Source organism: Spizellomyces punctatus, assembly GCF_000182565.1.
Source record: "Spizellomyces punctatus DAOM BR117 chromosome Unknown supercont1.10, whole genome shotgun sequence".
NCBI classification, from domain to species: domain Eukaryota; kingdom Fungi; phylum Chytridiomycota; class Chytridiomycetes; order Spizellomycetales; family Spizellomycetaceae; genus Spizellomyces; species Spizellomyces punctatus.
In genome coordinates, this window is record NW_015971546.1 from 119130 (window position 1) to 143512 (window position 24383).

Sequence of the window (24383 nt, forward strand, 5' to 3'; positions counted from 1 at the left end):
ACCAAACTCCAATGGGACTACCGGGACTTGTCCGATGTCCAGCGACGATCTCCTGCCCAGTAGAGAAGTTCGGTCGCTCCACGGCCATAAGGGTCCCGTACACGCAGTTCGGTATAATCAGGATGGAAATTATATATTAACCGCGGGAAGCGACCGGACAATTCGACTGTGGAATCCAGAAACGGGTCTTTCGATAAAGACATATGAGGGTCATGGAAAGGACGTTTTCGCTGTTTGCGTGTAAGTTATATTATTTATTTATTGGTGGTCGTCGTATACGGAGTAGCTCAATTTCGTAAGCTATAGACCTCCAACCGGCGCGGATAATTCCCGCTTCGCCTCCTGCTCTGCCGATCGATCTGTGTTCATATGGGATGTCGGTACCGGGCGCCCAACCCGGCGGTTTACAGGACATCACCAACGTGTCAATGCGGTAGCGTTTAATGCCGAAGCAACGGTGGTTGTAAGTGGAAGTTATGACGCTTCGGTTAGATGCTGGGATTCTCGGTAGGTTGCACTGCAAGATGTTGCCATATTCCCATTTGAAGTACATCGTACACTAGAGTCTTCTCACTTGCGTCTATTTTTCAGATCAAATTCGCGAACGCCAATACAACTTCTGGAGGACGCCAAGGATAGTGTAGAGGCCGTGCAAGTTCTTGATACAGAGATTCTCACTGGGTATGGTAATGGGAAGAGGAGCAGTTACAGAAATGCCACAATTATAATGCTTATATCGAAGCTGTTTACAGGTCTGTGGACGGCTGCGTGCGCATATATGACATTCGCATGGGCGAGGTGATTACGGACAAAGTCGGACGTGCGTAGTGTGGGTCACGTTGAGCCATGAGACGCCGTCTGTGCGTAGCGGATCTAAATGAGATTTTATTCCTACAGATGCGGTGACTTCCGCGACATTTACCGGTGATAAGAACTGCGTGCTCGTGAGTTCCTTGGACAGCACATTACGATTATTTGATAAAGAAAATGGGGAACTTCTGAATGAGTACGGGACATGAGCGCGCTTGACCAGTGCTGTGGTTGACCGCTGACATATATTTGGTTCATGTCAGTTACAAAGGTCACAAGAATGACGAGTATCGCCTGATTAGTTGCTTGAGCAACACTGATGCACATGTGATAAGTGGAAGTGAGGATGGCAACATATATATGTGGGACTTGGTAGAGGTAAGATTCGACGGAGCTCCACATGCTTCGCAAGACATTAACCTGGGATGCAGGGCAATCTTTTGCGAACAATTAAGGCACACAACAGAGCAGTAACTTGTGTCGCCTACCATCCCAAGAAGGCGGGGATGACATCGTCGAGCGTCGATGGGACGGTGAAGGTTTGGGGAGGAGCGGATACCTAGCAATCCTTAAAAAAGGCGTAAAACTCCGTTCTTCAAGTAACGTACAAAAGATCTTTTTTTTTGGGGGGGGGGGCTCTGCCTTCTATGATATATACAAATTTACACGACCAGTTTCCCTATTGAGTATCTGGTGTCGGGTATATGAAGATCGTATCTGAAGCGACATCATGAATCTATTTCCGTTCGGCAGCTGCATTCCCGAGGAGAGGAGTCATTGAGCACAGCATTCTAGCGAGGAATGCGACATTCAAAACTTACATGGGACAGGTTGAGTGGTCTTTCAGCCATCGGTCAATGCACTTCAACAGGTCCAGATGAGTTACAAGGGACAATTGGCACTAAACAGACAGACAGGCAAACCTCGTCATGAAACCAATGTGCACATGGTGTGCCCTTCAATGAATCTCCCGCATCATACTCGCTCAGGCAAACCGTGCATCTATTTGGGAAAACGTGTTAAATGAATCACGCAGCGGGCGGGCAACTAGTAATGATACCTACTTTGCCTCCTCCGCGGACATGCTTCCTGGCTTGTACTTTTTACGTGGAAGTGACTCCACTAAATGACGCGATAGACCTTTGGGTTTCGCTGCACCAATGCGTTCGCTGAGTGCCAGTAGAGCCTGGGAACCAATTATGTCTCACAACAATGTTGACCAAGATTTGCAAACGGAAATGTACCTCGTAACTGGTATCTAACTCTTCGTCAGGCAAATAATTTTCAGGATTAGATGCCAACCCGTCCCTAGAAAGAGAAGTTGGTTTATGTCCACAGTACATCCATCATGACCAGTTTTACTCACATGAGGTTTGGGATCATATCAGCGCCCAATTGTTCAGCGAGTTCATATGCCATAAGTAAGTCCATGTCGACATCTGCATTTCTCATGTTCTCTCGCCATCTAGGTCTGGCTTGTCGTCGGCGAATAGATCCACGTGCTAGGTTGTCCGCCTGGACCCCGATTGCTCTCAGCTGCTCCATGGAAGCATTCTATGTTGAAGATCACATTAGCCAAACAAAAAGTTTCATTGGAATGAGGTAAGAGAGAGCAATCCCGTACAAAGTTTGGAGGCTGTAAAGCTCCGTATTCTTCTTCTTGCAGCATGCGTGCCAAATCCTCGTCAGACATTGTACGTGGAGAGGAAGGTCGTCGAGGTTCCGTGGGAGTAGATCCTCTGGAGTGGGCAGCGACTGCTCGACGTGGGGCCTCGGAGAGTACACGGCCTCCCAAAGTCTGAGGTAGCCTCTAAATGAAAAGGGAAGTGTTAATCATAACAAAGAACATGCCCTGTAATGGTTATTAGGAAGTGTACCGAATTGCTTGCAGCAGTTTGCCGATTCGCGCTGAGTGGCAGCGGAATGCTCCCTGGCTCGTCGTCGTTCGTGCTGGATGATGCTGTTATATGGACAGACGATGGCCGAGTGCCGAAGGAACCAAGGGCCGAAAGGGCACCTCTCGCCTCTGGCTGTGTTCTACGAGAGCTCTGTATCGTACGGCTGGAACTGGCGTTCGCATGGTCAGGTTCTTCCAGTTCGCCCCATAATGCCCGCGCTCGTTGTGTTCTTGATCCCGCTCCTGACGATGAGCCATTGATTCTAAATGTTGACGAAGATGTCGTAGGTACAGTCGAACTTGAGCCGATAGCTGATGTTCCAGGACTCGTCAGGTCAATCACATCATTTAGGCGCGTTGTATTGATGGCTGTCCGGGAAGGATCGGGAGTCAAAGAAGATGAACTACCAGCGTCCGGTTTCCGCTTACGTTTTCTCCCCGGTGACCTGTTGGAATCATCTGAATCAGTCGACCTGATGTCAGAAGTGTTGCTGCTTTCGATGGCTGTGGACAAACTTCGGCTCGAACTCCCAGGGTACCGGGCCGATGTCACAGCGCCGCCGTTGCAACGCTGCGACAAACCTGCCCTCTTTTCATGACGACTGGTTGTTGATGACACGGGAGCCCGATCATCTTTAAGGATAGCACCATGATCCATGGAGTGGCCCGAAGACGCGGACGCTGCTCTTGAATGCTCTATACTAGACGGTTCCCACACACTGGGCCCTTCCAAAAAGAATTGAAGTGCAGGATCTCTAAAGTTGGACTGACCGAGCCGATGCGACCCGCTTGTAGAATGGCCCTTGGATCTATTACCCAAGTAAAATCCTGGCGACTGAAGATCGTCCGACTCATTTCCGCTAAGGTGTGCTGTTCTCCGTTGTTCAGGTGTGTGAGAAGGACCAGCGTCTGACGACATCGGCCGCACTGTCGCAGCAGACCGGCAAGACGCTGCAGGCCCGCGCCTACTTGGAATTCCCGCAGTCTCTGGGTCACTCGCAGCTCTCCTCTCAGACTCTGTCTCGAGTAAATGATAATGATCAGAACGTTTCCCTGACGTTCTCGCTTTGGGAAGTCCGTCGTCGCTCAGGCTATCTTCGTCCAGTATCGATGCTCCTCTTGAGGTTCGCTGAGATTCATAGGCGCTGTCAACACTCATGGTCCAGTCAGGCCAACGCTGTTGCTGGTGAATGGAATTCGGAGTCCTATCTTTCAATCTTCCGCTTCTGCTCCACTTCAAGTGAAAATGGAATTTGGTTGTCAATGTTTGTCACTGATGGAACCTTGCAAGCCCAAGGGTGGAGACACCTGTTTGGGCACCTGAGGTCCACACTGGAAAACGCGCAAGTGGTTTGGAAAATTGGACAGCACTGGCTTACTAAGCACGATCGGCAACGTTTTGTCACTTTACATGTTGCTTCCATTCATCCATCAATTGGAGCCTGTTACGCATTAGATACCTCATCTCTTGCGTCTGACGGCCATCAGCGGGGCTTGATGGACGGAGAATGACGTCGAGAGTTGGCCAAGTGTCAAAAAGAAACATTACCCCTATGGGCTCTTGCAGGATGCCCTGAAAGCTTGCAATGTTGAAAATACTCTACTGAAACTACCCAAAACTAAGATCTCAGCTAGCCTTCCCAAGATCTAGCTTCCGCTTAAATGTCTTCTCAGCGGTATATATGAATGAATCTACAATTCCAGCAACAGTAAAGACTCCGCCAACCACCGCGCACACGTCCGTAAGGAAGTGTGAGAATGGCTTTTGATACTCTGTGTAGGTCACGAGCATAGGAGAGATGTCGTAATTGAAAAAAATGCCTGCAATTATGTCGGAGTGAGTGACATAGTGGTTTGCAGAGCTGGCAGTCAAAGGGCGGGCGCACCTGGTAACCCTCCACCACCTGTTCTCGGTGTTGTATCCCGCTCGTGTTCGGTCGCCGAGAATTGATTGGTATGTATTACAGTACCGTTCATATAATTGAACCTTGTGCTGACTACTTTGATATAGTACTGGAACATAAAGTACTCTGTTGTGTGTTAAGGTGTGCTGTATTGACGACCTACTAGCAAATTGTGATGGCACCCACCCCCTTTGGTCTCCTTCGATACTCCGTCCAAAGGATTAGCGAAATCCACCTGTCTTCCAAATGATAGCGAATGAATAGTATGGGTGAATTGGAATTTGTGATCCTTAAGGTACGGCGCAAGATCGTGCACATGCATATGGCTTTGCGAAAAGCTTTTCCCGGGAGCAAGGTGAACGTTTCCTGCCACTTTGTTTACTTGCAAATGCCCCCAAACGTTACATCCCTCTTTGGATTGATTGGCAATCTTGTCAGCCCAGCCCTCGTTGATGCACTGTTAACGATATGAAGACCAGTTCAGATCGAAAGCGCCTCAGTAGCAAGACCAATAGCGTGCATGCACCGTTGTACTGACCTGTTCCACTTTCTCTGCCGCAAAGGCCCAGCCCATTTCCGCATAAGCCTTTTGCACGTCCTCACATGAGTTACAGCATCCGCTTTCAGGAGCCTTTGCGTTATAGCAGCTTCCACAGTACGCTGGATCTTTTGCCTTTGCCACCGCCCCGGATAGCCCCTTGGTACTGTCTCCGATCTCTGGACGAGTCAACCTTGTTTGTGAATCAGGTATAACGAAGAATTGCTCATCGTATTAACTTACGCCCTTTTTCTGCGTCAATCTTATTCCCTTTTTCGTCCAGACGTACTTTATAAATAGTGGACGCTATATCGTTCTGGTGCTCTCCCGCCACGTCCATAACATCCATGCTCAGCACTGTATAGCAATGATGAATGAGGATACTGTGGAAGTCAAGGTTACAACCAGTATGCCCTACGCACAGTAGCATGGTACTCGAGGCACTGTAATGTTCAAATTGATCCATAGCTTCTCTTTGCGGGCTTTGTCGACCTCAATGCTCGGTTGCAGAGTCACAGACCGCCAGTCAATAAACTCGGAGAAAAGCAGCAGCGTTATTACAATCGCGCTAGCCAGTGTCACTGTAGAAAGGTTTTGTTGCTTGAGCCTTTGCATCAACCGCCTCCTGAACAAGCGTTACAAACCCGCCGCCCCTGATGCTGTCTTTACTCGAAAATCTTCAATTGGCTTCGCGTATGCATCAAAGTCTTTTAGTTTGTCCAGTAAGTTACCGGAGCTTACAGCTGTACTGGTTCGTCTCCTAAGGGACATGTTGACGACTGCAGCGGGCGGAGATGGAGATGGCAGCGCATTCGAGTAGAGAGCGTTTGAAACCACGATAGGCCCTTGACTGTGCCACTCGCCGAATTCTGGAATTACTTCAAGAACTTCAACTAGTATCTATCATTTTATGCAACTATGCACTTTTCAATATCACTGGCATACGGTGTCCCTTTATATTATGGATCACCAGCTACTAATGAGAGTAGCTGCATTTCTTAACCAACATCAGCGTACGATCTACAGAGTAGACCGTATGATAAACTTGGGTCCCCGCTGTCAGTAGGCCAGTGAAACAGATCCGGCCATCTGTGGTCATTAGTATCATGTTCAATAACATTGGCAGGGGTCTCTCCTAACAGCTCGCTGGTAAGCCAATATAGAGAGCCATACGTTAGCGAGCAAAGATGCTCGAGCGTAGCAGTGATGCACCTGTTGGAAAAGCCCGGGAGTAAATTTACTTTGTCCGGCCATCGTTCAAACTACGAGAGTTTAAAGTTCGAAGCGATATATGGCTGTGCCACTGGCGGACAATTGAAGAAGTCTGTGCCACATCCGCGGCTGGCTCGTCCTTTGTCGTCTTGCACTGCCTTGACATGTGCCAAGATGGCCACGATAGATGGGGAGAGAGGCATGAATAGCCTGCAGAGGTACTCTTCCAATGGCTGATATGAAAAGTCCAAGGAGTTTGCAGTGTTCCTTACCATATATGTTCCACCCGTAGTGATGAAAGACTCCTTGCCCCACCGTTACCTCCACGAGCAGCGAACCGACAAGAAACCGACTGGATATCGGAGAGTACGTTATTGTCACCTCCGTACTTTGCAGATGAAGACGCTTACCCAGCCCTATACAGCGGCCCCACAAGATAGAATATGCATACTTCGCGACTTTTTGAAAGGACAGCCAGACTACAATATTCGAGTCTTTGTCCTCCGCCACATTGTATCGCGAATAACATTCAAGCCATGGCACCTGGTAGGCATCGCGGGTTTCCTAGGAATGACGTTCCTCAACGTGTACAATGCCCGGACACAACTCTGTCATGCTTTTGGTCTTGATGGACAGTTTCTATGCTTTCTTTCTGCCACAAACCCGTACAGCTCCGATGATGACCATTTCAAAGTTGAAGACCTCTATCATTCCCTCTCGATTTTGCGAGTCGTAGCCATTATTGAAGGATTATTGGTCTTTTTCTTTGCCTTTTCCGCTTGTGCGATGGGCGCTGTTTTGACGTTGATCGACTGGAGACAACATCATCGACAGGAAGCAAAGTGGGATCCGTACCATCACGACCGGTTTCTATGGTGGGCTGTGCGCTGGGGGGTGATTTTATCTCTTGCGAGCCAGTTTTCTTTGCTATGCGGACTAGCATGTCTGACATTGATCAAAACGGAGCCACTACGATTAGGAAAGCGGTTAATACGAAAATATCCCCACATGTGGGGCATGGAGACAATACCCAAAGTCATGATAGCTGCTCTTCTGACTGCATTGTTATTCGGCTTTGGTATAGTTATCGGCATCATAGCAGTTTGGGCAAAGCTGCAACTAGCACGGGTCGGGGTTACCCTTCCTCATTCCCTCGGGTTGGATCCCAGCACGGGACAGTGGACACATTGGACCTTTGGACAAGTGGTCATGCTTCTGGGGCTGGCAAACAATATTGCCGGATTGTTTGCGCTAGGCAGCCCAAACAAGATTACCTCACTCTTGTACGTGACCACGGTAGCAGATCGCCTTGTGCAATGGGTGCTAATGGAGTGCTTTGTTTATCCATCTTCAGGGAATACCGGATAGATCCAAAACTCTTTGCTGGTGCGCTGCTTTACGAACATGGATTTGTGGTCGCAGCTGCCATTTGGTTTGCAGCAGATAGACGCGAGGTTCGCAAGGCTTTACGGGACGTATTTGTGCAGCTAGTACCAGAGATACCATGACCGTCCTATCGTTACAATTTTGTAAGCACTTAGTAGAATTAGATAGATGTTGATATTTTCCTTGTTATCCTTAGTGTTCCCATAGCTTTCGTCTGGTGAGCATCTCCATCGTTTCTCGAGTGCGATTTTCCATTAAAAACAAGCACGCTGCAGCTGGATTGATCGGTGTGGCGCAGGAACGGGAGGTCGATCGCGTCGCGTCCAACTGTCTTCTCCAAGAAAACCAATGCTTTCACCGACCCTCCGACGGCGCTTGTTTCTGTCTTCCCTTATCCTCGTCCTAGTGCTTGGAACAATTGGGCATGTCACCCTTAACGCTTGGTCCATTCTTTATGGGCTGATGATCGGTGTCTTTCTCACAGACTCTTTACCCTGGGACCTCGCACGCAATGCAGCTGGCATGCTATCACAGGCGGTAGAAGCACCTGATGCGAAGACTAGCACTTATGGCCATGAGTACGGATTGGACCATGCATTACTGAATATCCCTCCGTGTGAGACGTTCTGGTTGAACATGGGTTACTGGAAGGTGAGGAACATGGCGCCCAGCAGCTTTAAATTGCCAAATGCGCACTTACGAAATACCAATGATAGAACACACGGTCCTTTGTGGAAGCTTGCAAAGGTGAATCCGTGAGGCGTGTGACGGCGTGCAACTGGCGCTTGGCAGGTTACTGATACTACTTCTCCTAGCCCTTGCCAAGCTCGTCATCGATGCAGCGGACGTCAAAGATGGGTCTCGGGTAATGGGTGAGTTGAATCTCATTTAAGCATACTACGAGAGGACTGCTTCTTTCTTTTGTAATCCCATCTTTGGATTAATGCTCGAATTGTTCGCTAGATTTTGGTTACGGCTGTGGTGACCAGGATGTGTTCTTTTTGGAATGCCACCCAAATATTACCATTACTGGCGTTACGTCCGAACCCAAGCAAGCTCTTATTGCGTATTCACGTATCAAAGCACGAAGTATGCACAAGTCCATCACATTGTACGCCGGGGATGCTGTCAATCCATCAACCTGGCGCCACATTCCTTCACACGTATCACCTCCCACCGACGTCCTAGATCCTGCTACATACGACGCGGTCATCTCGCTTGATTCATGCTATCATTACTCTACTCGATGGCAATGGTTGAATCAAAGCGCTTCGTTATTACGGTTGGGGGGACGAATTAGCGGGACAGACCTTGTTCTCGGTTCAGGCTATGACGAAGGTGGATATTTCACGCAGTTTCTTCTCCGCGCTGCACTTTACTTCACGGGAGCGCCATGGGAGAACTTCGTTTCCGAGCATGTGTACAGAAAACGGCTTCAGGAAGCAGGATTTGTTGGGATAACGGTGGAAGATATTTCCGAGCATGTTTTGCCCGGGCTGGCTGCGTTTATTGAACAGCACAGGCAGAATATTGGGGGTGTCGTGGACATTGATAGAAAATGGCGACAGTATGAAGGTGCCGCAAAGCTATTTAGATGGCTCTATCACAAAAAGTTGGTCAAGTTTGTCTTATTTAGTGGAACTCGATCTTGACCTTTTGAGTGACTGGCCATTAAGACTTTCTGCTACTATATTTATGTGTTATGCAGGTATGCTTGGTCCTTTTGGCCATATTCATCGCTGAGCCGCTCCGACAACATTGAATTCTTGATTTGCTCGTGAATGTTCATTGCCAACTAGCCTTCTGTCCAGATAAACCATGGTAGTCCAAATGGTGGAGATCACTTCCATGCATCAGTTATCATATGATGTTGGTAGTTATGCTGTGTGCGCTGTGCTTGTTGGATGCATGATACCTTGGATAGGACTTCGGAGGTTAAATCTTCCGCTAATGGCCGGAACCTTCCACTGGTGTGTCACGTGTAATCTGCTTGTAACCTGCGGGAGATGGGATTTGCTAAACATCTAATCAGCGCTTCTCGGTAGAGTCGCCGTCGTTGTGGTTCGTCGTCGTCGTCGTCCTCCCCATTCGTCGTCGACTTGAGAACCATCAATAATTATTCCGTTCACCAGTGCGGGCGGCGGCGTTGGGTAAGGCCCGGGATGGCGTCGCGAAAAGTACATCGATAGGGCGTAGACGGCGAGCAAATTCAGATCGCATGACTGTGCCACTCGAGATAACATGACGCTGCGTTTTATGAGCAGAGTGACATGGCAATTCTTTTTTCGTAGCTTGTTTGCAATCGTTCATCTTTCTTGCATCTGCATCTGCACGTAACCCTTTGACCTACTCCACGTCAAAAACGATGGCTGCAACGTAAGTGAACTTGTTGTCTGGTGCTTGGGATGGGCGCACGGCAAGCAGTGTATAATCAGATGAGTCACGGTCATCTCCATGATGAAAGGCATATGATGATATGTGGTCTATAATTGCCGTCAAAAAACGGCACCATAGCGCGCGATGCTTTCTAGCTGGTTGGTTTTCCGCGTCTCACCTTTTGTTCTGTCTTAGTGGCGATATCGGTCTGATCGGCTTGGCCGTTATGGTAGCGTGTTCCTCTTCTCGTCCAAAGTGTTTATCTGCACTATGAAAAAGTATTCCCCACTCAAATCATATGTTTCCACGATAGGGTCAAAACCTTATCTTGAATATGGCGGACCATGGTTACAATGTAGGGAATCTGTAACAAGCATATTTTGGGCCACCTTTAACTCTAACCATGATTCGCTATTTAGGTGGTTGCGTACAACCGGACAACAAGCAAGGTGGACGAGTTCTTGGATAATGAAGCCAAAGGTAAGCTCAAAGACACAACATGGATTGGCCGTTGTCAGTGGAGCACTGAAAATGCTTGTTGATTTCAAAAGGGAAGCCCATTCAAGGTGCTCACAGCATTCAAGAACTCTGCGCCAAGCTCCAGAAACCCCGCAAGGTCATGATGCTGGTCAAGGCTGGAAAGCCAGTTGACGACTTTATCGAGCAGCTTCTTCCCCATCTCGAGCAGGGAGATTTGATCATTGATGGTGGTAACTCCCACTATGCTGATACCAACCGCCGTTGCCAGTACCTTCAAGAGAAGGGTTTCCTGTTTGTGGGAACTGGTGTGTCTGGTGGTGAAGAGGGTGCCCGATATGGCCCAAGTTTGATGCCTGGTGGTACTCCCGCCGCGTGGTACGTACTGGACCTGAAAGAAGAGGATTATCTCGCACGGTTCTCATGAATGTGTACTCGCTCCCAGGCCGTTGATAAAAAACATCTTCCAGGACGTTGCTGCAAAGACCGAGGAAGGTGAACCTTGCTGTGACTGGGTTGGTGAAGGAGGTTCAGGACACTACGTCAAGATGGTCCACAACGGTATCGAATACGGCGACATGCAAATTTTGGCTGAGGCCTACGACATCATGAAGAATGTGCTGAAGATGAACTACGATGAAATGGCACAAACGTTCCAAAACTGGAACAAGACAGAGCTCGACTCATTTTTGGTGGAGATTACAGCAAAAGTCTTGGCCTTCAAGGATGAAGACGGGAAGCCCTTGGTTGAGAAGATTCGGGATGCTGCAGGACAGGTATGAGCAATCTCCAAAGTCGTTAATTGTTCATTTCCAGAATTGAGCTGATGGGCAATGCAGAAAGGAACCGGTAAATGGACCGCCATTTCAGCCCTGGACCTCGGTATTCCCGTCACCCTTGTTAGCGAAGCCGTCTTTGCCCGATGCTTGTCTGCTGTCAAGGACGAGCGTGTCCAGGCCAGCAAGATTCTGAAGGGCCCTGAGGGCGTTCAGTTTTCCGGTGATAAGAATGCCTTCTTGGAAGACATCCGCCAAGCTCTGTATGCCGCCAAGATTGTGTCCTATGCGCAAGGTTTCATGGAATTGCGTGCAGCCGGAAAAGAGTTCCACTGGAACTTGAACTTTGGTGGTATTGCGTTGATGTGGCGTGGTGGATGCATCATCAGAAGGTGAGATCGGCGCATTTATTTGCCAATGGACCTGCACTAGGTATTCACTGTGTTCGTAGTGCATTCCTTCGGGATATCAACAACGCGTTCAAGTCCAACCCCAATCTTCTCAACTTGTTGCTGGACCCTTTCTTCACCAAGGCCATCCACCGCGCACTTCCCCACTACCGTCGTGTCGCATCCCAAGCCCAATTGCTTGGTGTGCCTGTTCCCGCCTTGACATCAGCTCTTTCCTTCTACGATGGTTACCGTTCGGCCAGACTTCCTGCTAACCTTATCCAAGCACAGGTACGGTGAAGTTTTCTAGTGCTTCGAATACTTTATTAGCGATTCTAACTATTCTATCTAATTTTAGCGGGACTTCTTTGGTGCGCACACGTTTGAGTTGGAGGACAAGCCTGGTACTTGGATCCACGCCAACTGGACCGGTCACGGTGGACGTGTTGCCTCCTCCACTTACAACGCTTAAATAAAGCGGTGTATTGTACAGTTTTCAATTGTGATGTAGCACATATCGATGTCGGGAGCTTTTACATGATATGAATTATACGAGCTATTTTGGTTACAGTTGGATTTGCCTTTGGAAGACATTGTGACCGCGAATTTAGCGGCAATATCAATGTTTTAAGCCAAACAGGTGTTAGCGATGGTTGCATGGGTTATTGAACAACGCCGTCGAATGCATTTGCTGGCAAAAGCTCTCCCTGCTGGCACGCAAGAAAGGACAAGATATCAATATTCATTGTTGCACTACCGCCGCCAATGTGGAGATACCTCAGTGAACCATTCAATCATCTTTTTCAGAAACTTTCCGCCCCTCTCGACCGTTTCCGAATCACCAACGAGACAGACGTGACGTTTTGCCCGCGTTATGGCCACATTCAAGCGTCGTTCTTCTGATAGGAATCCGACTTGTCCTTCACCGTTGGAACGAACCAGAGAAAGGATGATGGCTTCTTTCTCTCGGCCTTGAAACCCGTCAACTATTTTTTGAACGCTTTTAGTTCAGAGAAACTCTTCAAATACCCAGTTACATGCAGATTAAGTAACCATTCACCTGATCCAACCTCCATACCAACATACTTGCTTTTAAGAAGAGTCCGTATCAAATCCACTTGTCCATTATAAGGTGTAATAACGGCAATTTCCTCGGCCCTCACACCAGAACGGACAAGACTCGCCACATAGGCGTCAACAATTCTCGCTTCACCTTCATTGTAGCGGGTCTCCCCGTCCTCTGCTACTGATTCCCACATGTCGCATCCGGCAGTATCAATGAAAACCAGCGGTGAACGTGTGTCCTCGGTTGATTCAACATGAGAGAGGTCGCTCAAGACTCGGGTGCGCACTGAAGGGTGCGACTGGAGAAGGTTGGAATACATGGCGGAGGATGACCATTGCATGATGGAATCGTGCATACGGTATTGGGTGTTGAGAAGTCGTTTTATGCTGTCTCCGTGGATTTCGAGAAGGCGGTCAAAAAGCGTTTTTTCGAGGCCGTTCTTGACTGCTTTAGGAGATTTCACAGTTGGGGGCAGTTGCTTGTGGTCTGATAATGGTGATGAGATGATGAGTGAGCCGTGCTTTGCATGAGGTGTGTCCAGATGGGGCGTACTCACCGCCTGCTAGTATCGCTTTTGGTGCCAGTAGTAACGCAATCCATGTTTCAGCCTCCAATGCCTGTGTGGCCTCATCTACCACAACCACGTCGAATGGCTTTGCTTTCCGCACGTTCTTTGATCCAGCTCCATTTAATGTGCAAAGCACGATTTTCGCCGTGTCGATTAAATTTCTTAATGCATTCTTTTCTCGTTGTTTAAGCTCTTTCCGAAGATCACGATTCTGTTGCCACATTGCCTTTTTTTCGCCCTTGTTTCTTGTTTTGGACATTTGTTTTAGGTTTGCGTCAATTTCTTTGCGAATATCTGATACCAAGCCTGCTGCGTCCGAGTTTCTCAGTTGGATGTCGAGGGTGGAGTCTAGGACGGTGGGTAAGACGCGGGCGGGGTGGCCAATGCGGACCATTGGAAGACGGGCTGAGGAGAGGCGCTCGACAATGTTGTCTGGTGTTTTGATACCAGTATTCTAGATCAGCTAGTGTTTGGGATAATAGTATAACAGTTTGTAAAATGCAAATAATCCGACGTACCCACAGAAATGTTGGAAGGCCCACATACGAGAACTCTTTTTCCATCTTTCACAAACTGACGTACAATCTCCACCACCGTTTCTGTCTTGCCGGTTCCTGGCGGTCCATGAACCAACGCAATCTCATTAGCACTCTGAGCAAAGCGCACGGCTTCTTTCTGGGATTCGTTCAATCGATCGTTGAAAAAGTCGATGACGTTCACTGATTCGGCGAACGTTGGGGATCGTTGGCCCAATAGGACTTGGTGGAGAGCTGTTGAACGGGGCGTTGATATGGTGTCTTGCAGCGCCTTGAGGGCATCTTCCATGCGTTTGTATGTGACATTGTTGGCTAACTTGTTGCTTTGCAAAAAGTTAAAGTCTGAAAAGAATCCAACGCATAGCATGTCGCCGTTCAGCTGGGACTCACATCCGCCAAACCCGTCCCTCTAATCCACCCGGTCGATCTTCCTTGATCGCTACACATATCCGTCCCTCTTCCACTCGAAAAACCACGCCGACAACATCTTCTCCACTTTCTTCCTTTTCTTTTCTACCACTTTTGACATACTCACATACTCCAACTACATCTCCTACGCGGAACAGGTGGGCCGGCAGAGCTTCTTGCGGTCCTTCGAAATCTACCAGTAACTTTCCTCCAAGGCCGGTTCGTGAACCAGTTATTCGGAGACCAAGGAGACAGAGACCACGTTTTTGGAGGGCTGAGGGTGTGAGTTGGGCGAGTTGGGCTTGGGTTGAGCTGATTTCGTGGTCGCGTTCCAGTGTAATGAGGTCTGCAAGCCGAGATATGTGGGTCGTTGGAGATGGGTCATCTTTTGAAGGAGGCATCTGCAGTGAATTTTCAAGAACTTTTGGAGAGCAACGAGAGAGAGGGTGGTAGTCTGATCATGACTGTGCCGCGCATCACGTCAGCGTTTATGCCCAGGTGTTTTTCACTACAGCGCACTCATCAACTAATGTTTGCCATTGCATAGACTGCCAGCATCATGAACGATAAGAGAGTCTCAAGAAATACAACTGAAATGTTAAGGACAAAAACAAGTAAAAAAAAAACTAAAACTAAAACTACAAGATACGCACAAGAGTGTGTAAAGAAAATTTACATGAAAGAACCCACAGTCCCAATCATCGTGGCCACTCCTTCACAACTTCGCCTTAACCTTGTCATCCACCTTAAATAACGCCTCAATCTCCTTCAAAACCGCCTCATCCTCAATGGTGGCAGGCACTTCATACTTCTGACCATTGGCGATTGCCCGTAGTGTTCGACGAAGAACTTTGCCGGATCGGGTCTTTGGCAAACGCTGGACAATAAAGCATTTGTCGAAACAGGCAATCGCACCAATCTGAGAGCGAATGGCGCGCGTGAGATCAGAAAGTATGGCGGCGTGGGTGGATGTTGTGCCGTTTTTGAGGACGATAAACTGCGAAGGCAAGTTGGTCAATTCTTTGTCATCATGTAGCATACCTATGAAGTATACTCACCCCAAGAGGCTTTTCGCCCTTGAGCGCATCTTGAGCACCAATAACTGCGCACTCTGCGACATCCTTGTGGCCAGCTACAATCTCTTCCATAGCACCCGTGCTCAAGCGATGTCCCGCAGTGTTGATGATATCGTCGGTGCGGCTCATGATACTTACATAGCCGTCCTCGTCAATTAACCCGGCATCAGCTGTGTCGTAATAACCAGGGAATTTCTTGAAATAGCTCTTTACATAGCCATTGTGGTTCTTCCACAAAGTTGGGAAAGTACCGGGGGGAAGAGGGAGCTTGACAGCGAGAGTACCAAGCTGCCCAGGTTTGGCTTCGACGTATTCGGTGTGGTGGTCGTCGTCTTCGCGAACAACACCGCCAGCAGAGACAAGCACCCGAACGTCGTACCCAGGAATCGGAGGTCCGGCAGCGCCAATCTTTGTTGTGGAAGACAAGTCAGGGGAAGTCATTTCGCAAGCAACGGTCATTGGCCATCCAGTCTCAGTTTGCCACCAGTTGTCCCGAATAGGTATGTTGAGCATGCGTTGGTATGTAGCGACCGTGTCGGGGTCCGATCGCTCGCCGACCAAGAACAAATTCTTGAGGCTACTGATGTCGTACTTTTTGATAAGCTTGCCCGTTGGGTCTTCCCTCTTGATTGCACGAATAGCCGTTGGTGCTGTAAATAGAGACTTTGCGCCGTACTCTTCAACAACTCTCCAAAAGGCACCAGCATCGGGAGTGCCAACCGGCTTGCCTTCGTATACTACGGTGGTGCATCCTCGGATGAGAGGACCGTAAACGATGAAACTGTGGCCTACAACCCAGCCCACATCGGAAGCCGAAAAGAAGACATCGCCAGCATTCAGCCCGACAATGTGCTTCATTGTCCAGTTAATGGCCACAGCATGCCCGCCATTGTCGCGAATAACTCCTTTGGGAACACCCGTACTGCCAGAGGTATAGAGAAGATATAGGGGGTCAAGAGCACTGACGATGGTGCAATCTGCTTTTGCACCGCGGGATTCTGCCGCCGCCACTTGCGCATGCCAGTCGAGCTCACCAGCTGCGGCGTTAATCGACTCTGGCGCTTGGGCTCTCTGTAAGATGATGCGCGTCTTTGGCTTGTGCTTGCATAGATCAATCGCGGCCTGCAGCATGGGCTTGTACTTGATAATCTTGTTGGGTTCAATTCCGCATGTCGCAGTGAGAATGATATTTGGTTTGCAATCGTCAATACGCTTTGCCCTGTGCGCCACGAACGTTTAAGTATGCGTAATCGCTCAATATAATTGCAAGTTGCGTGACCCAGACTTACAATTCCTTTGGCGCAAATCCACCAAATACAACGCTATGAATAGCACCAAGACGTGCGCATGCCAGCATGGCTACTAGTGCTTCGGGGACCATGGGCTGGGGAAGACGGCAATGTCAGCGCACAGTTTCAAAGTGTATTTTAGTTCAGAAACACTCACCATGTAAACGATAACGGTATCACCCTTTTTCACACCATGATCTTGGAGAACGGCGGCAAATGTCGCTACCTTGTGCAAGAGCTGCTCATAACTGATGCGCTCTTTGCGATTAGTCACTGGGGAATCGTAAATGATGGCGGATCGACTGCCATTTCCAGCAAGAACATGGCGATCGAGGGCATTAAAGCACGTGTTGAGCTGAGACGCAAGCGAAGATTGTATAAACAAAAGAGTTGGATCGTGATTATTATTGGCATGATGTGTACATACCTCTCCGGTGGGGAACCATCTGTATCCTGGCTCACCATACTTTTCTACATTTGTGTTCAAGAACCTTGTCGCACTTGTTATGCCATGTGATCTCATCTGCAGCGCGCGCCCAAAATCCGATCGGATCTTGCAAAGACTCGCGATGCAATTGTTCCTGGTAGGGCGCTAGGCTGTTTCTAGCGGCTGCCGTGTGAGGCATTTGTTGAATGTTGCGGGATGACTTTTGCGTGGGGGTAATGTGGGTAGTAGCGTGGTTCTGCATGATTTGGCGCTTATGTCGTAAAATGGACGAGCAAATGTCAGAAAACAAGGGTGCGTGAAGGTAAACAGGGCGAGATACGGGCAAGGATAGCAGCACGATGGACGTGGGAAAAATATTAAAGACGAAAAGGCGACGAGGACGACGGGGGAACATCCAAAGAAGCAGCCTTTATAAATTCCTTTGCAAGTAACACTCAGCATATCCGCCCAGAGGCAAAGCCAGCCGCCCACCACGTCGATCTTGTGTCACAATAATGTAATCAGACTCTGCAATATGACTATAATAGGAAGGTGAATCATCCCTGTATAACATGAGACACGTGAGGTGGACAGGTGTGAAAAGCGTCATTGTTGTGGGAGGCAACATGAGATGGAGTTGTGACACTTTTTATTCACGAAGCATAAGGTTAACGGTTTAAAACGATATTTTTAAAACAAAGCAAACCATTGATAGGAACCATGGTGTGGATATGGAAAGGTTATTCTTGTTGCAAGTAACCCCATGGTATCCCATGAGCGGTCATTGGAATCATACGCAGTCATACATTGTTGATTATTGGGCAAAATGTCTCGCAGGTCACCGTCAGAACTGAGAGCACAGGAAAGACACTCTTCTGCCACCACACAGCAAAACAAATATCACACAAAAGTAATAGTCAAGCAGGGCCAGTGGCTAATTACCTTTTATCTGTTATCATAAACGGGATACGTATCGAGTGTACGATGGCATATTGCTTCCTGATTTTCCTCTCTGAAAAGACCTTTTAAATTGATCATTTCCAATGTCTTTACAAGCCCTTGGCAAAATCCTCTAATAACTCAGTTTTGTGCGAGCGTGGCAGTCTGCACAAGCCATTGTCCTTCTGTACTGTTTTCTCAAGTTGACTCTGTAACGATTCCCTTTCGATGGAAGCAACAGAGTATCTTTAATATCATTGTCTTGGGTTTCTGCGTGTAATGCGAGGAGAAGCAATGGAAATAGTGGCTGCCAGCTTGAATGCACACTCCGCGGCATTACATAATCATCATTAATCCACAGTAGAATGTAATTCACGTGAGTGGCTCGAGTGTGTAGGCGGTTCGACGGCGTGCGGACAGCTGAGTTGGGTTCAAACATCCTGGGCCAACACAACAGGACGAGCGGTCATTTGCAGCAAGCGATTCGAAAACGACAACAGTCGGCAGCAAAACTTACGTGCGGCTGTCAATTGTGAACGCAGCAGTATAGAAGGGCCCACGTACGGTCCTCCTGTCACGCACAAATACTCTGACACATTGGGTGACTGCACGTATCCTGTTACACTTGTCGGTGGTGCTGTCGCCGCACGCATTCTTTTCAATACTCCAAGCATACAGAGCAATTAGAACTTGGACGATTTTTCAATACTGAAAGACACTCGTATCCTGTCGCAACGGCGACGTCATCCGAATGTCCACAGCACCGACGGGTAATGACTTCAAGCAATCTGGATGACGCGGTGTATGCGAGCAACGTCACAGATAAACGCTCGCTGCCCCAAAGCTCACAAGAATCAAAAGAAACCGAAAACCCTGCTCAACATTTGGGCCCATCAAGAAGAGCAAAACCTAGAAAGTTCGGGTATTTGACGCTGGACGTCGGTACACCTCTTTGGGACGCCTTGCCACCTTCATTACTCGCTCGATTAGATGCACAGATGACGGAGGATGGCACAGACCACGATGAGATCAGACCGCTCTCTTTGGCTGAAAAACAAAAGTCTGCAGAATTCCGGGCAAGGTCCATTTCGACACCGGATTTGGTGGGAACAAGGCCAGGGCCAGCCAGAGATAGAGCAGCAAGTCATGGGATGAGCGGGGGAATGTCTCAGGTCCGTACTGGTGCAGGTTCTGGAGTTAATAGACGACTGAGGTCAAGGTCAGCTCCATCAACCAACGTCCTGGATGTCATGGCCGCAGCCCGCGAGGGCGCGTCGACATTACATGAAAGACAAGCACATGATGCAAACGGGGGCCTAACTACTACCTATTCACCGCAACTACCCTCACTGCCCGTATCTATTACGTCGCAAAGCGTTCCAGTGCCTAGTTCCCTTCCATCACCACCTGCCGCTGGTAATCCACCATCAGAGCCCTCCACGATCGTAACAGCCCAAGATTTGCCCGCACCCACTACTGATCCAGTATCGCTTCCCAAATCACCTCGACCTGAACCCCCATCCATTGATACCAAGCTTGCCGTCACCGCTCCGTCAGCAATGCCGTTATCAGCTGATGCTCAAGTCCGAGCAGAAAAATCATGGGACTTGGATATACCAACGGTTCAACAGCAGATCATGTCACGTCCAAGTTTCAATTTGCAAAGAGATACACCAAGTATGGGACGACCTGCAATGGATCACGGTCATTTGACAGATGACGAGGAGTATTACGAAAAGCCAGGAAAACAGTCTTTTTGGGCCGGATTTCGGGTGAGTTTACTGTTTGATTAGCAACTCTTCTTGATCACGTTTTGGCGCATAAGCAGTGGTTAAAGTGGTTTAATGGATGCAGCGATCGTTCAGCGCAAATCTTGCAAAGCTACGAAATTCAAAAAGTGGCGTGGAATTTCCACAGCATCCACCTGCTGGTTCGGTCGGATCGGATTATCATTCAGGCCAAGGGGACCCGTCTGGCCAGGGTCCTGGCCTTCCCGGAAAACATGAGGTATGGTAGCTTTTCTAATTCACCAGTGATAGCCATACGTCTTAGATTCTTGGCACGCCTAGGGTATTAGCAGGTCAATATCGGACAATAGCATGCCGAGATATTCTCCATCAAAACCCCTTCCAGAACTTCCAAGTGTACCGGAACAGCCTAATTCTGTTACTCACGCACGAACATCACACAAGCCAAACTCACCATCTTCTCATGGCCATTCGTCGAATGGCTTACCCCAAGCACAACCTATCAAATCATTAGAGTATCGGCGCGGGCGCTCAAACTCAGCAGCAGCAGCATTACCCCCTTCACCGTATGCGGAGGCCATTGCAGGTCATTCCTCATCTCATCCTGCACGAGTATATCCAATACAAATGACTGGCGGCGACGATGCTGAGCAAATTGCTCTGCTTATTCGCAAGCACAAGGAAGCCAATGTAGATAGACTGACTGGGTCAATGTCAATACCACGACGAAGTAGTTCGTATGTTCCCAAGGGAACTATGGAGGGGAAGGCAGGAACTTCCTCATCATCATCAACTGGGGAGATGGGGGTTTCAAATGACGCTTCTCGGCGAACTAGAGTCGATTCGAGTGAGGAGGAAAAGGCGGGAGGATCCGCTGTATCGAAACAGTCGAAGAAGAGTTCTCGTGAAAGACAAAAGTCAACCATGGGGGAGCAAGACGCTTCATACGGGACAGAAGCTCTGAGCCAGGAGGTTGAACCATTATCGTCACCCGATGTGGTAGTTACACACTATGATGGTGAGCCGTCACTGATGATGCCGAGCGAAGGCTTGACGAACGCAGGGGAGAAGTCGCTCGAATACCCATCGCCGGCGCAGCTGACCGACACATCCCTAGTCGATAGCCCAAGAACGCATGTTTCAACAGATTCGTCGCCTTCAAAACGATATCGTGACATGGACCCAGAACTCGTCGGCAGACTACTCTTTGAGGATGCTTTGCCGGAGATACCATTGGAGAAGGTGTCGGAGATTATAGGAAAACCGTAAGTTTCATTACAGTCTCTATCTGCGATGCTTTTAACAACCAATTCAATCGCATATCAGGGATGACTATCACAAAGCGGCATTGCAAAGTTTCATCCAATGCTTTGACTTTACTGATCAGGATGTGGATGAGGGCTTCCGGTTAGTAGCTCGATAATTGCGGTATTCTGGGAAACTGTGCTGAAATTTGGAGTATGCTCGTCAATTATAGGGCTTTTGCAAACCACTTGTTTGTCACGGGAGAGAGCCAAGTTATCAACCGGATTCTTACCGCGTACGCGCAGCGATACTGGACATGTAATCCGCGACTTCATTCACTTTACCCTAACTATGGTACGTGGACTTCGCCTCCGCAGATGATCCATGTTGGCAATGTTGGCAATATTCTGACAGACCACAAATCCAGCACTGGTGGATAGCATAATGGCATCTCTAATGATGCTCAATACCGATCTTCATCGTGCCAACATTGGAGCTCGTAGTAGTCAGAAGATTACAAAGAAGCAATGGGTGAATATGGTCTTGGAAGGCCTGACTGCTCAGGTCAAGGAACATGGTGCGATGAATGGCGAGGAAGGACGAGATGCTCTGAAAAAGTGGACGAAGGCAATGGATGTGCATCTTCGGGTATGATACTTGAAACAAGATCACTTTGGATGGCCCGTAACCACATATATTGATTTTCGTTTCTTGTAGCGGATTTATGATCGAACCGCGAAACAGCCATTACCACAGCGAGAGATACCAAAACCTGCCAGTGACATTTCACCCGTAGATCATCTCGACAGCGCTCTTTCTTCGCCAGAGGGCACCCCGACATCCCCCACGTCCCCTATCTTATCCCGATTACGGCGTGATGAGTCTTCTCTATCTCTGGCATCAACCATGTCCACAGGCACAATGTTTTCCGTCTCAGAAAAACGAAAGGGAACGATCAGCTCATTTATGCTGAGGAGGAAAGGGGATCGAGGTGATATCCGACACGTCTTTTCAAATGACAGCATAGGCCCGCAACAACCTCTTGCGCTTAGTTTGGATTCCCAGCTGAATCTTGCAGCTGGGGTTTCCGGGTCAACACCTCCATCCTTGGGCAGGCACTCGACCACAGGCGCAATGTCTCAACCACGGAGCAGCTCTAGCAGCTGGGGAGCTGGCAGTCCGTCCCCAGCACGCTCCTCACCTGTAACGGATATTCAGTTAGAAGGGCAACTGATACGAAAGCACCTAAAGGAAAGGGATGAGGTGAAAGCCAAGCACCGGAAATGGATCAAATTGCATTGCGTGTTGCAGCTTGATGTCCAAGCGGGCACACTCGAGCTTTGCATGTATAAATTGGAAAGAAACACGGAGAAAGACAATGCCGGGTTTGTGGCCGGAGGTATGGAAGGGGAGTCGTTGCCGTTAAGAAGGGTCGCGACTGGGGACAGTACGGGGCCCAATACGTGGCTTGGCTCAGGTGGGGAACGGATCAGAGTCAGTTCGGATAGTGCTATTCGAGGGGTGGTGAGTTTTTGGCCGTGCCTGTTACCGTGCTGAAAGTTATCAGTCGTGAAGAGAGTGTTAAATTTGTTGTCTTTGTCACAGCCTCGTCTCGCATCACAGCCACCACAGACGTTTAATTTGCTGCACTCGCTGGCAACTCCGCTTCCACCCCCTGGCTATTCTCAACAGCGACCGCATGTGTTTACTCTACGGTTGTTTGATGGCCAGATCTATCTTTTCCACGGTTTCAATGCTGAGGTCGTCCGAGAGTGGGTAAAGACCATTAATTTCTGGGCCGCAAGGAAAAGTAAGGAGCCTTTCCCAGGTAGCGGCGGAAATACAGAGTATGGGTGGGGGCCCATTGTATGGGAACGTGCTCAGCAACGACAGCAGGAACAGGAATTGGAACATAGGGAGAGTGGAGAACGGAGCAGCGGGGAGGGAGTCTCTCCGTCCAGTCTCAGTCCACAGGTGGCTAGCCACAAGTATGCGTCCAGTATGAGGAGCTTCACGAGTGGGGGGAGCACGGAGAGTGGACGGAGTGTGGCAACCGTTCCAGGTGTAAGTGGATTCCATGGCGACGAACCGGTGACTACAGGGCGACGTCACAATCGGAGGGGAAGTAGAGACATTGATAGAAAGATGAAAAAGATGAAAATCAGTGAGTGGATGCCGCCCGTGCCGTTGGGTAAGGTCATGAGCACGGCAACTGAGGTGAGTGCTTAGTGTTCGCACTCGTGGTCGAAAGGGGTGGCCTGACCGGCTCTTTTTGGTGTATTCGTTCTGCAGGAAGCTCAGCTGGAAGTGTGGAGACGACAGCAGGACATTGTATCTCGGGATCTTGAAGAGCATTCTAGCTATCGGGATCCAATGGAAAAAATGGTATGTCTAGTGCCATATTTTTGGAATTGGTGGCTTGAACTTGCTTGACATTCTTGCCCGACAGTATGCTGGATATCCTGCTCTCAGACAGAAAGCCACAGCGAACTGGATGCGAAAACAGCGTTGGTTGATGCGTGAATACGAAAAGTACGGAACCTACGCGCAAATGTTGCGGGATTGTGTTGATGAGCGAAGTGCGATGAACGTCTCGGCAGCCGCCGCTGTCAGTTCGTCGTCGGCTTCCCCTGTCCATGATCTCCCTGTTACTCCTGCTCAACCGTCCAGACGGCGGGCGAGTGTAGGGTCTACATCTTCAGAATCTAGGAAAGCACGCGGTGCCGCATCTCCAAATGAAGCGCCTCAACCTAATTTAAGCGAAACTCGAGGCAAAGCAGGAAGTTTGGACATTATCCGCGAGGTGGGCGGTGACGATGGCGGCGTGTCGACAGAAACAAAGCCCCGCCCGAGAAGACACAGTTTGGGACGATTATTGGACTTTACGCCGCCCCTGATTTCACCGCGTGCATCAAGCGGCAGTGGTGGGGCAGACGACAGTGCCAGAGCCCAAGTGGAAATTGAATCAGAGAATGACGCGAGCCTTCCTCTGTCTCCGATTGGAGAAACTCGCGACACGTTATGGAGCAATGATTTTTCTAGGCAGAGTGAGGAGAGTTGGAGGACTGCGTTGACTGGGGCGGACAGTGAGGACTAGACCTTTTTTTTGGAACAATGATTTTTGGGTTTAGTTGGCGAGCTTCAAGGTCACATGTGTATAATTCTTAGATTTTCCAATGACAGTTTTCTATTTGTTTGGCATTTGGTGGATGAAAGTGGATACTAAAGCTTTGCCTACATCATGCATTGTTGGGAGACTGTAGCGTCTGTTGAAGAAAATACCACCAGAGGATCTGGAGCAAATGATGAATGGTGA

General features: G+C 48.9%; 9 protein-coding genes across 10 annotated transcripts; 5 read left to right on the plus strand and 4 right to left on the minus strand.

The window, feature by feature from the left end:
- Positions 1-31: 31 nt before the first annotated feature.
- On the plus strand, positions 32-1520 carry SPPG_05758 (uncharacterized protein). The gene is made up of 7 exons (XM_016753968.1): positions 32-240; positions 307-507; positions 592-681; positions 753-820; positions 898-1006; positions 1074-1188; positions 1242-1520. Exons 1-7 carry the CDS (start codon positions 35-37, stop codon positions 1371-1373), a joined length of 921 nt encoding a protein of 306 aa, XP_016606819.1. The 5' UTR covers positions 32-34; the 3' UTR covers positions 1374-1520.
- On the minus strand, positions 1391-4057 carry SPPG_05759 (uncharacterized protein). Its single transcript, XM_016753969.1, has 8 exons — positions 2688-4057; positions 2435-2620; positions 2177-2364; positions 2055-2118; positions 1875-1996; positions 1734-1812; positions 1632-1672; positions 1391-1563 (listed from the first exon to the last, which is right to left on the minus strand). The coding sequence occupies exons 1-8, from the start codon at positions 3864-3866 to the stop codon at positions 1539-1541; spliced, it is 1884 nt and encodes a 627-aa protein (XP_016606820.1). The 5' UTR covers positions 3867-4057; the 3' UTR covers positions 1391-1538.
- A 195-nt stretch (positions 4058-4252) lies between these two features.
- On the minus strand, positions 4253-5986 carry SPPG_05760 (uncharacterized protein). Its single transcript, XM_016753970.1, has 7 exons — positions 5794-5986; positions 5572-5730; positions 5393-5506; positions 5150-5328; positions 4798-5068; positions 4594-4737; positions 4253-4528 (listed from the first exon to the last, which is right to left on the minus strand). The coding sequence occupies exons 1-7, from the start codon at positions 5918-5920 to the stop codon at positions 4335-4337; spliced, it is 1188 nt and encodes a 395-aa protein (XP_016606821.1). The 5' UTR covers positions 5921-5986; the 3' UTR covers positions 4253-4334.
- Positions 5987-6515: 529 nt separating this feature from the next.
- On the plus strand, positions 6516-8090 carry SPPG_05761 (uncharacterized protein). Its single transcript, XM_016753971.1, has 4 exons — positions 6516-6579; positions 6654-6727; positions 6786-7644; positions 7716-8090. Exons 1-4 carry the CDS (start codon positions 6536-6538, stop codon positions 7867-7869), a joined length of 1131 nt encoding a protein of 376 aa, XP_016606822.1. The 5' UTR covers positions 6516-6535; the 3' UTR covers positions 7870-8090.
- SPPG_09305 (uncharacterized protein) lies at positions 8091-9559 on the plus strand. The gene is made up of 4 exons (XM_016757464.1): positions 8091-8398; positions 8464-8494; positions 8563-8619; positions 8711-9559. The coding sequence occupies exons 1-4, from the start codon at positions 8096-8098 to the stop codon at positions 9397-9399; spliced, it is 1080 nt and encodes a 359-aa protein (XP_016606823.1). The 5' UTR covers positions 8091-8095; the 3' UTR covers positions 9400-9559.
- A 130-nt stretch (positions 9560-9689) lies between these two features.
- Positions 9690-12341, plus strand: SPPG_05762. 2 transcript variants are annotated; one of them, XM_016753972.1, is made up of 9 exons: positions 9690-10123; positions 10319-10352; positions 10437-10478; positions 10543-10603; positions 10675-10978; positions 11046-11376; positions 11440-11768; positions 11828-12056; positions 12124-12341. In XM_016753972.1, exons 1-9 carry the CDS (start codon positions 10113-10115, stop codon positions 12235-12237), a joined length of 1455 nt encoding a protein of 484 aa, XP_016606824.1. In that variant the 5' UTR covers positions 9690-10112; the 3' UTR covers positions 12238-12341. The 2 variants fall into 2 exon arrangements, with proteins under 2 accessions (XP_016606824.1, XP_016606825.1); XM_016753973.1 differs by having other exon boundaries at positions 10101-10352.
- An 86-nt stretch (positions 12342-12427) lies between these two features.
- On the minus strand, positions 12428-14744 carry SPPG_05763 (uncharacterized protein; the record flags this gene model as incomplete). The annotated part of the gene is made up of 6 exons (XM_016753974.1): positions 12428-12475; positions 12543-12751; positions 12826-13317; positions 13388-13831; positions 13918-14258; positions 14326-14744. 6 exons carry the CDS (start codon positions 14742-14744, stop codon positions 12428-12430), a joined length of 1953 nt encoding a protein of 650 aa, XP_016606826.1.
- Positions 14745-15058: 314 nt separating this feature from the next.
- SPPG_05764 (uncharacterized protein) lies at positions 15059-17397 on the minus strand (the record flags this gene model as incomplete). Its single annotated transcript, XM_016753975.1, has 6 exons — positions 15059-15340; positions 15402-16638; positions 16709-16803; positions 16866-17063; positions 17136-17154; positions 17210-17397. The coding sequence occupies 6 exons, from the start codon at positions 17395-17397 to the stop codon at positions 15059-15061; spliced, it is 2019 nt and encodes a 672-aa protein (XP_016606827.1).
- Positions 17398-17781: 384 nt separating this feature from the next.
- On the plus strand, positions 17782-24268 carry SPPG_05765 (uncharacterized protein). The gene is made up of 10 exons (XM_016753976.1): positions 17782-19846; positions 19929-20081; positions 20144-21087; positions 21149-21229; positions 21300-21421; positions 21495-21715; positions 21785-22591; positions 22673-23284; positions 23360-23452; positions 23517-24268. The coding sequence occupies exons 1-10, from the start codon at positions 18848-18850 to the stop codon at positions 24162-24164; spliced, it is 4680 nt and encodes a 1559-aa protein (XP_016606828.1). The 5' UTR covers positions 17782-18847; the 3' UTR covers positions 24165-24268.
- Positions 24269-24383: the final 115 nt, after the last annotated feature.

Bases quoted from the DNA above. Each gene is read 5' to 3' on its own strand.
- SPPG_05758 (XM_016753968.1), top strand. From the start codon at position 35: ATGTCCAGCGACGATCTCCTGCCCAGTAGAGAAGTTCGGTCGCTCCAC. The intron at 821-897 runs GTGCGTAGTGTG...TTATTCCTACAG, and splicing joins GATTACGGACAAAGTCGGAC to ATGCGGTGACTTCCGCGACA. The intron at 1,007-1,073 runs GTACGGGACATG...GGTTCATGTCAG, and splicing joins AATGGGGAACTTCTGAATGA to TTACAAAGGTCACAAGAATG.
- SPPG_05759 (XM_016753969.1), bottom strand. From the start codon at position 3,866: ATGAGTGTTGACAGCGCCTATGAATCTCAGCGAACCTCAAGAGGAGCA. The intron at 2,621-2,687 runs GTACACTTCCTA...CTTTTCATTTAG, and splicing joins AAACTGCTGCAAGCAATTCG to AGGCTACCTCAGACTTTGGG. The intron at 1,564-1,631 runs GTAAGTTTTGAA...TCGGGAATGCAG, and splicing joins GACCACTCAACCTGTCCCAT to CTGCCGAACGGAAATAGATT.
- SPPG_05760 (XM_016753970.1), bottom strand. From the start codon at position 5,920: ATGTCCCTTAGGAGACGAACCAGTACAGCTGTAAGCTCCGGTAACTTA. The intron at 5,507-5,571 runs GTGCGTAGGGCA...ATTGCTATACAG, and splicing joins GCCTCGAGTACCATGCTACT to TGCTGAGCATGGATGTTATG. The intron at 5,329-5,392 runs GTAAGTTAATAC...TGACTCGTCCAG, and splicing joins GATTGACGCAGAAAAAGGGC to AGATCGGAGACAGTACCAAG.
- SPPG_05761 (XM_016753971.1), top strand. From the start codon at position 6,536: ATGGCCACGATAGATGGGGAGAGAGGCATGAATAGCCTGCAGAG. The intron at 6,580-6,653 runs GTACTCTTCCAA...TTCCACCCGTAG, and splicing joins GGCATGAATAGCCTGCAGAG to TGATGAAAGACTCCTTGCCC. The intron at 6,728-6,785 runs GTACGTTATTGT...AGCCCTATACAG, and splicing joins AACCGACTGGATATCGGAGA to CGGCCCCACAAGATAGAATA.
- SPPG_09305 (XM_016757464.1), top strand. From the start codon at position 8,096: ATGCTTTCACCGACCCTCCGACGGCGCTTGTTTCTGTCTTCCCTTATC. The intron at 8,495-8,562 runs GTGAATCCGTGA...TACTTCTCCTAG, and splicing joins CTTTGTGGAAGCTTGCAAAG to CCCTTGCCAAGCTCGTCATC. The intron at 8,620-8,710 runs GTGAGTTGAATC...ATTGTTCGCTAG, and splicing joins AGATGGGTCTCGGGTAATGG to ATTTTGGTTACGGCTGTGGT.
- SPPG_05762 (XM_016753973.1), top strand. From the start codon at position 10,224: ATGTGGTCTATAATTGCCGTCAAAAAACGGCACCATAGCGCGCGATGC. The intron at 10,353-10,436 runs GTAGCGTGTTCC...TTTCCACGATAG, and splicing joins TGATCGGCTTGGCCGTTATG to GGTCAAAACCTTATCTTGAA. The intron at 10,979-11,045 runs GTACGTACTGGA...ACTCGCTCCCAG, and splicing joins GGTGGTACTCCCGCCGCGTG to GCCGTTGATAAAAAACATCT.
- SPPG_05765 (XM_016753976.1), top strand. From the start codon at position 18,848: ATGACTTCAAGCAATCTGGATGACGCGGTGTATGCGAGCAACGTCACA. The intron at 21,716-21,784 runs GTATGATACTTG...CGTTTCTTGTAG, and splicing joins CAATGGATGTGCATCTTCGG to CGGATTTATGATCGAACCGC. The intron at 22,592-22,672 runs GTGAGTTTTTGG...TCTTTGTCACAG, and splicing joins ATAGTGCTATTCGAGGGGTG to CCTCGTCTCGCATCACAGCC.